We start from the raw sequence: 12,272 nt of genomic DNA, 5'->3' as shown, positions 1-12,272 counted from the left end.
TAAATCCTAACGTTTCAAAATCGTCTCAGATAACTAAAACACTCTCACAGCTGCTAGGCTGTTACGTTTCTTATGCATTTATATGCAAATTATAATATATATATAAATATCTTTTATCAAATAATTTACTTTTATTTAATTTTTTTTAATTTTAGTTATAAATTCGATCTTTTTAATTATATTTTTATTTAACAACAATTATAAACTCACTTATTCTTTCTTTTCATAATTATATAATATATATTAATATTATTTTTTAATAAATACTTGTAGTATATAATAGTATAATAGATATAAACTAATTAATAAATTATTGAAATTTAAAAATAATAGTTATTTTAATGCAAAAACAAAATAAAATATTTATGATAGAATAAAAATAACAAAATACTTATTATTCCTGTTCCTATTATTTTAAAATAGTTTAATATTCTTAAAATGTTAGTGAAAATATGTATTTTAAATTTTTAGTTTTTTTTTATTTATATAGAACCGAGTTAAACGGTTCAACTAATGATTCACCGGTTGAACCAATAACTCAGTGACCCAGTAACCTGACCGGTTCGATTTCAGTTCGGTTCTGACAACTATGGTTAACGGATACCTAACGGCAAGACAACATTGAACCAATTTTAAAATATTAGGGATTTAAATAGAACAATTGAAGCGTTAGGAATAATTTTGGAACTTATTCTCAAACGTTGAGTACAAAAACGATACTTTACTCTTTAATTTAATAGTAGTGTATTGGCTAATTTAGCTGAACATGCATTAACGTCTCTAACATCGCTGATCTTGAGATCATCTTTCTTGATATCCAATTTACTCATGATGTATTTCCTGTTCCATCAAACTTATCCGATTCATGGCTGCCTATCTTTGTTGTCATGAGGGAATAACAGTAAGGTATGGCAAGATATTCTTTTTTATTAATTTTTTTTTTAAAAAATAATCTTTTATTTGTATTTGTAATTTTGTATGTTTACATTTCTCATCCAAAAATAAAAAAATGAGAAGAGAAAACAAAAATTTAATGAATGAGAAAAGAATATGGGAGATAGAGTTGCAATTCTCAGTAGGGAGAAATAGGTGACATAGGCAGACGAGAAGACTTCCTCCGATGACGTCACAGAGAGAGAGAGAGAGAGAGAATAAAATGCCGGTTGACGGTGAGGAATCGACGCTGAAGATGGTGATGCGAAGCGCAATGACAAGGCACATAGAGTATGTGGCAGCGATGACCTAATCCCCCATTACTCTGAATCGGACAATTTTTCCCAAGAACGACCGAGTCGTGCACGGGCTCCCTCTGTCCCCAAATGTCTTCAAGCTTAAGCACAGTCAAATGGGCTAATTTTTATGCCTAATGTTTTGCACTAATCTTTTGATGTTTCTGGTGTATAGGAATGACCAGTTAAAGATTTTGAACCTTTCTAGAAACACTGATGTAAGGTGTAATCTATGATGTGAGTTACCATTTTTTGAATAGAACAACTTTTAAGTTTCAGAGGCAAAACACGTGCTACTAATGAGGTGTTTGCATATTTCTTTGGTTTATGGCTAAATGCTTATTTGCGTTTATGCTTATTTGCTTTTATGTGTGTAAGCATTTTAAGCATCAGTGCTAAATTTTCCTTTTGTTTTCTTACTTGCATCAATCACTCTACTTTCTTATGTATAATTTGCTTTGGTTTGATGATTGGCAGATCTTGATGACATCCTTTATGCTTAGAGTTCTTAATTGTCAGCTCAAAAGCAAGGAACATTAAAAATACCAGATTGTTAACATATAAAATGTTATACTTACATAAATTTCCACTCTTTAATTTTAGAAGTTTTTATTCATGTAAAAAAGCAAAGTTTCTTTTTGACATTTTTTGGGGATAACATTACTTATTTGGCATCCCTTTGATGCTGCACATGATCTGACCAATTGTGTTCCTCTAACTGATATTCAAAGTGATTGAGACGCATTCTTACATGGTTTAGCCCTATATATCATAGCTTTACTCTTCCATTTTTGAGAGGATATTTTATCCCAATTTAGTTTCTATACTTTTATACATGTCAAAAGTTATCTTCTTTTCTAAACAAAAAAGTGCTCTCTTCATTCTTGTGATGGTAATGTGTCTTTTGTGAGGAAATTCTTTACAGTCAATGCAAGTCTTGGTTTATCTAGTGGTCAACTAAATCTCCAATCAATTAGACGGAACTGAGTTCAAGACTTGCATCCTCCAAGTTTGTTACATTTTTCCTACAAATATTAAGACAATCAACGAGAGGTGGAAAACTATTCACTTTTGTTCGGAGGCAACCAAGACAAAATTGGCAGGTTGAATACCTCATTATGACATCCACAAGCTGTACATGGCATGCAGTTGGGTCATGTCCGTACCCTTGAGGGACATCTTATACAGTTCCCTGATCTTTCCTCCATCTCCAAGTCTACCAGAGGATAGAGAAGATTGGCAGGGAGATTTGTTCGCACTTGATGATAGTACCATGGCCAACATTTTCTTCAAAACCATCTGCAACTGACTCCAGTATTTCGCATGCAGTTCAGGATAACCAGTACTGAAAGTGTCAGTGCTTGTCTCTGAAACATGGCGTCCTTCGAGCATGAGAACCAAAGCTGACTCAAGAACCTGGAACAAATTCTGAAAGTATCAGCAACTGATGGACAAAGAAACACTGAAAATCAGAACCATAAATGGACAATAGAATTCACCAGAAGTAAATATATGTGACTAAGTCAAAATATGCTTAGTATTGCCCTTTGGCTTCTTTTACTGAAAAATGTTAAACAGCAACACAATATGTTTGTAGTGAGGCGCTATTTTGAAATGAATACTACAATTACCAAGTTTTACCAACTAGATAGAATGATCTACATGAATTAGTCATGTAAGGCTATATAAATTTATTTTTTGTGTAGCATAGTAGATAGTTTTTCGCAAATAAATCACTATAAGAAATGCAACAGTGAGTAAATTCTAGGAATCTTCATTGTTCTAATTTTTTCTCAATATCCATACACCAGAGGAGCAATTCGAGTGTTATATTAATATTACACAGTATTATAGAACTTGAGAAAATATGCAGTTGACATTTTACAGTGGAACTCATCTAACATGTCAGCATAATTCAGTACATGTCAGACATTTTTTAACCAAAAGATAGAGCATACTTCCACATAAAAGATTGACATTTACTTAATCATCTGAACGGAATCCCAGGGAAAGAAATTATAACAAACATAATATAATATGCAAATATAAAGGGAAGGAAAATACCGCACTGGAGCGTATTTGACTTGAAAGGCTTAATGAAAGAGACGACCTTTCCATGAGTATAGTAATATACATGTTAGGATGGGTTTTAGGGCCATAAAAGTCCATTGCTTTTTGCCAGTTCCTGTCTGCTAGAGATGAATACTGCTTGACTCGATGGTCAGTGCTATTTTCACCTTTTGTTGAAAGGCTTTTCTTATTGCCAGCGTTCATAAATTTCAAACAACAATCCCTCTGATAGCAACCTAACTGGAAGTAAGCATATGCAGCCTCCTGTTTGCGTAGTTCACCTAGAGACTCGTACACAGATAATGCTTCCCTAATGGCCTCATTAGCTGAAATCTCATGCTTTCTCAATTCTTTCCTTCTTCGGTCATGGGAATTTGTATGCCTTACACAGGTATCCTCCAGTGATCCATTCTCATACAGTTCAGCTGTACTATTTTCTCTTGCCAAAAGCATGCCAAGCCGCAGATAAGTATGAGCATACTGTGTATGTACCTCCTTCCTCAAGCTGCTTGTCACAGCATCATCATCCTCATTTACAGCATTTAGTTCTAGCCTTGCTGCCCCATAATATCTAATAGATTCTTTATATTCTAGTTTTGCAGCTTCCAGAGCATGACTGTATGCATTATGAAAGATGTTCTGTAATTTGAGATTCTCAATTTTTGATACCATCTCCTCAGCTAAAGCTCGTCGGCCATGACCCAAATTACAGTTTATCAATATTATATTGGTGTGATCTGAAACTTCTCTGAATGCAACTATAGCATCTACAAAGGCCAGTTCAGCCTTGTTCAACTCTTTATTTTCTATTCTAATTCTCCCCAATTCATTACAAACCCACCCTTTCTTTTTAACCAGTGATTCTAACTCAGATAAACCAGATGGAAGTTTAAGCAATGCTTTTCTAGCTTCTTCATAGCATTTTAAAGCAGCTAATAGATTGTGCTCAACATCTCCAAGTACAGGTTTACTTAGATAATCAAAGATACCACCATTTTTAACTATACCTGTTACCTTTGAACTTAATTCAGTTTGTGATAGAGCACTGGAACCGGAATTGTCGGGCTCTGAAGATCCCTCATGTGTTCTGGAGTTCATAGCTGCCAAGGATTCAACTTCAATCGCGCTACCATCAAGAGTATCTATCAAGTTTCCACCATAATTACTGTGCTCAAAATGTTCAAAATCTTTTTTATTCTCATTAAGAATGAGCTCATCTCCAGGATCTTTTGGATGCAAATAATTGGTATTTTTAGTAAACCATCGTTTACCATGCTTTCTACCATAAGTCGTCAGGCTCATATCTGCACTACTACTGCTTGCACTGCTTCCACTACTAGCTCTGTCGCTTTGGCAACTACAATTTACCAAGGAACATGAACTACAATTCTGGTTCAACTGCACCAGCTTCTTCTTCAGCCTTTTAACTTCCTTAGCAACCTCAGATGACATTTTCAATTCACTGTTTGCAGGTCTTCTCACATCTTGTACTGAAATTTCATTACTCTTTATCCTATGGAACTCGACATAAACATCTCCGACCAGCTCCCATGCCTTGGACCAGAAAATGTAAGTAGAAGACTTCCTCTCAACAGTGAGATACCTATTAACAGTCTCATCTTTTACATCATTCAGCAATGTACGACTTTCATTTATATCATAGCATTTTCTCTGCAAGGATGAGCTACTAACCATAGAAGAAATGAACTCCGTGTCCTCCAGATGTGAAGGCATTGATCCATAAACAGAACATGCTAACTGTATAACCTTTAAAGCTTGATGCAGTTGACCATCCTCCTTGTATGCTTCGGAAAGTGCTAAATAAGATTCTCCAAGCAAAAGAACAAGCTTCCACAACTTATGATCCAACTTGGATGTTGGTAGCCATTCTCGAATGTCACAAACCTCAATACAGTCAGCATCCCCACAAGCACAAACAGAAACATCAAAAGATGACGGTGACCTATCATGATCTTCATCAAACCGATCCATCACCTCTGGTTCGTTGCTGTGAAGCTGTCGCATCCATCTCAGAGACTTAATGGCCTGTGAAACATGATGTACTGCGGCTAACTTAGATGATATTGGATCAGCAACTGTCTGAACCACAGGTGTGGTAACTGGACATACTTCACATCCAGAAGAGCTGCTAGCATCTGGAGATGAGCTGGATAGAGACGTTCTGTGGTTGCTCAATTGTGCATCACCATCTACTGAGTCAGGTGTTTGTTCATGTTCATGGGATTTGTCATCCGCTAGGAGATAGAATACTTCTGGAGCAACTGACTCAGAATTAGTGTTTTCGGCATCCCAAGGTGACTCTTTGGCTTCAGTAAGAGTTAGTCCACATTCCACAGCTAGTGAGTCCGATGTTAGATTAAGCTCCTCATCATAATTTAAAATCAGCCTTGCAAACTGTTCATGAGCAATTGCTCGTACTGCCTGTTGAGCAACACATTTATTAGAAATGCAGTCATCAGAAAAATTTTGTAGTGCAAATGTAAAGTGCGGGAAGATATAAAACATGTTATTCCAGAGAGGTACCAGGTGGTCTGAGTCGTCAAGAAATTCCAAACACTTCCTAAAGAAGCTGACACATCTAGCCCTATTTTTAGCAGCCTGCAGAAAAAGAAACAATAACTTGCAATTAGCTGTTCGAGACCTCAAATAAACCTGGAGATAGGGTTAGTTTTCACACCATTGACAGTGAAAGCCTGTGAGCGATTCGATACAGGAGTGTTCCCAGTGAATACACTGCATCACTTCTACCTCTATTGATTAAAGATGGCAAGGAACTTGAAGCATCATCACAATCATTAGATGAATGGTTTTTGGGAATAACAGAAAGATCAAAAAGCTGTATATCGTCTTCACCTGCACCTTTATAAAGCTGCAAAAATACTACTTCAAACTTGCCAGCACTACTAAGGGAAAAAATTGTAAAATCAACGGATATTTTATCTTAATAAATAAAATGTACCCAGTAAGCTCCAGGATCCTGTTTGCAATTTTCCTGAAGGAACCTCAAAACGGAAAGGCCATTTTGCTGGACAACATATGGATGAAATGCTGGCGTCCCATCCTCAGATATCCCTTTAAGTAAAAAAATATCATCTGTCTTCAGAAGCTCATATCCCTGAACAACACCATTACGATGATAACATATTGCCAGCTCAGGCACACTTGCCATAACATTGTCAAGCCAGGCTTCAAGCCATGTCAAAGGTGTGACCTATCAAAATCAAGTGAACATAATTAACAATCTTCCAAACATAAAGTATGATCAAAGAGTATTAGAAGAATGCTCTTACCTGTCTTGTGACATCCCACAAATGCAAGCTCACAGCAACATACTTTTCATTACTAAACAGAAGCAAATCACTTCCAAGGAGCATCCGAAAATTATGAAACTGCCAGAACAGGACCCTCAGAAAGCTATCATTACCAGCTTTTCTTTGTTTTTCAGACTCTTGCATTGTTGTTCTGGGTTTTTCACCAACATGTGACACTTTATTGGCAGGACTATGGTTCTTATTTCTCCTGTTATTCTTGCTTCCCCAAATGACATCCTGCTTAACATTTGAGTACTCAGAACAGCATTTGTATCCATCAGCTTGAACAACATCATTCTGTTCCACAATATGGGGTGTTTTGCTTCCAGGAAGAACTGAAGATTTTGATTTCTCCTCTTGTGAAACATTATGAGTTGGTGGACAATCGCAGGCCTCCATTCTGACTGAATGCATAGCAAAATTCAAGAATAGTGACTGATCTGCACATTTTGATTGATTGTTATGCCTCCTAATCAACTTTTCTCCTTCTTCAACATCTGGCCTGTACCTCATAAATATTGTCACTCATAAATAAATCGAAGATTGAAATAATAAGCAGAAAGCAACCCCAAAAGAGAAAGATCTGCCAGCATGGGTGGGGTAAGGTAAAGGCAAATCAAGAAAATGCTGCTAACCTACACATCAACAATAATTAATATAGTAAAGAACTAGAAGCCCTTTTCAATTATTTGAATGACTCCTGTGAAGAAAACCCGACCTACAATTTGTAAATATCCTGGCACTTTTAAAGTAATTAAATGCAAGTATGAAATGCAGATGGTATCAAAAAGCAGATAATATTAATTAAAAAGCAGAACCCATTTCAACATTTTAAATGACACATACAAAGAAGACCATCTTTGAATTACCATATACAATATACTATACAACCCCTGATCATACAAGAAGGACTAGAATCAGGAGAACATGATTTAGCTGTCTATGCATGTTCTTGTTTCTTTATTGACGAAAAGAAATTTTAATGAGAAAGAAAAGAAGACATACAAGGTGTCCTTGCCTTCCCCTTAATGTTTAACCATAGATAGAGAATAAACATTTCAACTACTAATCTTTTCTATTTTTCAATGCAAAATCCAGTTCCTTTTTTTCTTTAAAAGACAAATAAGGATTAAAAAGAAAAAGAAAATCATTTTTCCTAAGTAAAAAGTGCATCACATGGGACTAGTTCAGATAAGGTGAAAATGAGGCACGGAAAGAAAATGAGTAAACAGTCGATCAAATACACACCCAGTATTTAAAACAAGGGTCTGGCCAATTCGATGAACAGCAATTGACAATCGAGCCTTGGAATATGGCATTTTAAATATCTGCTTCAAAATGTCTGCTGGAGCAATTACATCAATCTCATCCCCATAATCAGCCAAGCCAGATACTGCGAGGGCCTCACATTTTCTTGTAAAATTTGAAGCAACAGCATTGCCCTCCCAAGGGAAGTCTGTTTCAAACAATATGAGATGTTAAAAGAAACTGATAGGTTTCGAAATTAAGTATAAATATCAGATGAGAACTGGACGTAAATGTAGTCTAGGTAGATATTTCGTATTATGTTGTACACAACACAAGTATTTACATGCAATAACACATATTTTTTTGGCACTAGGGTTATTTTGTGGCAGCTGCATAACAGACTTTTAACCAACTTCTATGCTTGTTCAGTTGAAAGCAGAACAGAGTATAATGTAAACATCTACTAGTAAAACCATGTGCTACACAAATCAGAGGATAATGCAATATTTATCTCATTCTAAATTTAGAAGACTCCAACCATATGAGAGCTCGTGCACTAGGCTGCCTTCTCTCTTTGCTCTGTTTCCTTTGCTCTTATATTTTACTCAGATTTCTCACAAGACCAGGATATGCTTTGGTACTTGGAATGTAGGAACATTAGTGCCATTGCATCCTACCATATATCATGTAATATATATGAACTTTCACATTAAGCAAATGGTTTCTATATAGTCGAGCAAAAATGGTATACACTTCTTACACCCTTAGATCAAGTCCAAACAGCGGTATCCAGATAAATGTTAAGCTGTCCGTTGATCCATTTAACAGATGGGATACTGTGGCAAAACCCTGACCCTTCTATTAATATAATACAAGAAACTGGCAGTTTCAGCATTTAATAGTAAGAAAAATACAAAAAGAGAAATGCTAGGAGGCCATCAGAATTTATTGTTTCTGGCCATCACTTAGCCATCAAGTTAATTCCTTTAGTCTAGTTTCTTTAGTCTAGTAATCCAACAATATACTTTATTTCATACTTTTAAACATTGATGGCTAACTGATGGCCAAAAACAATAAATTCTGATGGTCCCCTAGCATTCCTCATAGGAAAATGCATGAATAATCTCATATACAGAACTGTGAACTAACAGAACTCAATTCCAGACCTTAGGCATAAACTGTATTTAGCAAAAGCATATTACTTATGGTGTTTGCAGAACATCCATTCCAACTTTAACCAAGAACCTATGGTCCAATAACAAGGGCACAAGGAACCATCGAAAATCTAGATTGAAAACCAGTAAGTTGGATGGATGTGGATTGTTAATCCTATCATCACAATATGACTATGTTCATATTAACTAACAGCTGCTAAACTAGATACCAACATTGTACAAAATAAAAAGCATTTTTCCCATTCAATTCTGTAGCCTTATCATTAATAATTTGAATTAAACAAATGCAGCAAGCAAATTCAATCAGGACACGAAGAAAATAGTGGAATTCAATAATAGCATTCTATCAGAAAAAGAACTAAATTTGAGTAAGATTACTTTTTCAATGAAGGGAGAACCTAAGAGAGAGGGAGAATGTTGGGAAACCTTGAAACAGTGCACTTCAATTAAACATATTGCTTACTTCTGGTCCAACTTGTACTCACAAGTCACCGTGTTGCTCACAGTTTCCTATTAGTGGATTCAACATTGTAGCAACAGTCAACAAAACTAAATCTTCAGAGAGTCCAGAGCTCCATGCTAGATCAAAGCATGTTCTTCTCACTATGCTTGAAGCAATTGTTACGACAAAGAAAATGCTGATCTTAGTACCACACTATGACCACAATCACAAAGTTATCCTCTTGAACTAATTTATATCCTTTTATTTTCAATGAAAGCTAATTCTCATTTTTTGCTACAACCAAGCCATTGGCAGCCTGGTTTTGGAACAAGGGACAAGACAATTAGACAGAGATACTAAAGATATAGACACTAGTGTTCTTCCAAGATGCACAAACAGTGTATTTCAGTCCCACTCTTTGTCTATGTCTAAGTGCTACCAAACATCTTTGTGTACCTTCGCACCTATGTATTTGTGTATCTAAGTCACTAACTAAACGGAGCCTGTAGCAAGCTTCCTAAAATAGTGGTAGATATCACTAAGCAAACGGGGTGCAAGACTAAGCTATCACTTTATTTAAAAATGAGAAGCAAATGAATTTCTACTCTGAACATCTACTGGATCCTTCCTCAAATAGTTGTAGCTAAACAGATGCATCTAATTTAAAACAAGAGAGGCATTAGAACTGCACAGATTTCCACACAACAAAGTACTGAATGTGATATTAAACTAGACATTTACTCTAAAGAATCTCCTGAAGCAATGAACAGTTAGTCACCTCCTCCAGTAGCCTTGGACTGCACATAACCAACAGGAAGAACCTTGTCTGGGAAATCCGCAAGAAGAGGCGGCATATTCAGATCAGTCTCAGTTGGCAGCATCCGATACCGATATCGTGGAGCATTCACTCTGAATATACAAAATCCCATCACAAAAAAGAAACATATCCAAATATAATCAGAAGAAGAAGGAAAATTATTCAGAGAGAGAGAGAGAGAGAGAGAGAGAGTACGTTTGAGGAGTTGGGAGAAGAGGGGAATGGAAAGCATGGAAAGACTTGTCAGTTGGAACAGGGATTGAGCCGCAGAGGAACCCAACGGGCTTTGGAGTGGCGATTTCCAAGGTTCCTACACACAGAAGCTCGCGAGAATTTTCCGAGTTTGAAACTGATGATGGCGACGACGACGACGAAGATGATGATAACTTCGCCATGGAAAGGGATGTAATCGCTCTGAAACCAGCAACTATCTATGTACAATGAGAAGGGGGAGGGGTGAAGACGAAAACCCTGGAAAGTTGAAACCAATATACTGGTGAATGGTGAGTCTTTGTACGGTTTTCTTGAGCTGGGAATTGTATAGAGTGCACTGTTTCAGTTTTAAAAGGCGACCACTTTGTCACCATGTATACGTCGATAGGATTTTCGTTCTCTAAATTTGTGAAATCGAATTATTCTTTCGCAAATTATAAATTAATTTTTTTTATTTTTCTTATTTTACTAATAATTTTTATATGATTAATAATATAAAACATTATTTAAAATAGCTGAGCTACAAATTCAAACAATTTTCTATTCAAGTTCAATCAAGCAGGCCCAATACCAATAACATCCAATCTCATTAATGAACGTGCATTACACGCGCGAAAACCCTCCAAACGTTACTAATTCATTCATGTTTCAATATGAAAAAACATTCCTTCTTCAAACTCGAAATTACTAATGAAGAAATTTAAATCTCTCTCAAAATCTCTCAAACTTCATTTGTATTCTCTGCTATTACAGGATCGAGTGAAACTTTCGATACGAAGAAGAAAAAACAAACAAAAACAAGAACAGAGACTCAGCAAAGTATGAGAAAAACTATTGTTATTATGTTCATTTAATTTCTCGCAAATCTCGCGTTTCTCCTAGTTCGATTGAAAGTTTAGAGGATTGAGTTGATTCGTTTAATAGATCGAGTTTCTCTGATTCCATTTTTTCTCTCTAACTAGGGCATACGAATGAATATGTGTTGTTAGTTTATTGGTTCTGATAAATAATTTGGTTTATCACTTAGTTTAATTGAGTTCATTTGCATGCAGAAAAATTTTTCTTGTTGATCGAATATTTATCACGTTTTATTTAAATATGAACAGAATTCGGTTCATTAGGGAATTGAGTTAGATTCACTTGATTCTACTGTTAAGTGTTCACTTGAGTTCATTTGCATGCAGAAATATTTTTTTGCTGATTGAATATTTATCACGTTTTGTTCAAATATGAATTGAATTCAGTTTATTCGGTTCATTTGGGATTTGAGTTAGGTTCACTTGATTCTACTGTTAAGTGAAGTTCACCAGTTAATTATTGGCCATTTTTTTTGTCCTTACAGCAAAAATGAAAAAGATTACAGTCACAAAAAAGGAGAAGCCGCACTATAATTTAAGCATATACAGATTAAATAAACTCTATTTTTGTGTTATAAATATATCATAACACACTTTTTCAAATCTTTGCAGAAAATTCACGATCTGAGATGCCAAACAAAATCACTAGCTAGGGTGTTCAAAGAAATGAGTGTAGAAAAGAAAAATATTGTGGAAGAAATGGGATTCGGTGTGCTGGCACATATCCTAAAAATGAACATCTCTCACAAGCTCTTGAGGGAATTGATTCATTACTATGATGCCTATCATGGATGCTTGGAGACTCTCTATGACAGAATATACGTAACCTCTGCTAAGATAAGAGATGTGTTGGGCATAAATTTCGACGGTATTATACTTTCCACTTTTT

General features: G+C 35.6%; 1 protein-coding gene across 2 annotated transcripts; it reads right to left on the bottom strand.

The window, feature by feature from the left end:
- Positions 1 to 1,885: 1,885 nt before the first annotated feature.
- Positions 1,886 to 10,857, bottom strand: LOC130968999 (uncharacterized). Of its 2 annotated transcripts, XM_057894540.1 has the most exons (10): positions 10,509 to 10,857; positions 10,275 to 10,405; positions 7,880 to 8,087; positions 6,611 to 7,133; positions 6,280 to 6,531; positions 5,998 to 6,189; positions 5,844 to 5,918; positions 3,294 to 5,741; positions 2,342 to 2,645; positions 1,886 to 2,254 (listed from the first exon to the last, which is right to left on the bottom strand). In XM_057894540.1, exons 1-9 carry the CDS (start codon positions 10,706 to 10,708, stop codon positions 2,346 to 2,348), a joined length of 4,329 nt encoding a protein of 1,442 aa, XP_057750523.1. In that variant the 5' UTR covers positions 10,709 to 10,857; the 3' UTR covers positions 1,886 to 2,254; positions 2,342 to 2,345. The 2 variants fall into 2 exon arrangements, with proteins under 2 accessions (XP_057750523.1, XP_057750522.1); XM_057894539.1 differs by having other exon boundaries at positions 1,886 to 2,645.
- Between the last annotated feature and the right edge of the window lie 1,415 nt (positions 10,858 to 12,272).

This window comes from Arachis stenosperma, chromosome 3 (genome assembly GCF_014773155.1).
Source record: "Arachis stenosperma cultivar V10309 chromosome 3, arast.V10309.gnm1.PFL2, whole genome shotgun sequence".
In the NCBI taxonomy this organism is placed as follows: Eukaryota; Viridiplantae; Streptophyta; class Magnoliopsida; order Fabales; family Fabaceae; genus Arachis; species Arachis stenosperma.
This window is presented reverse-complemented; position numbering and strand designations above follow the sequence as displayed.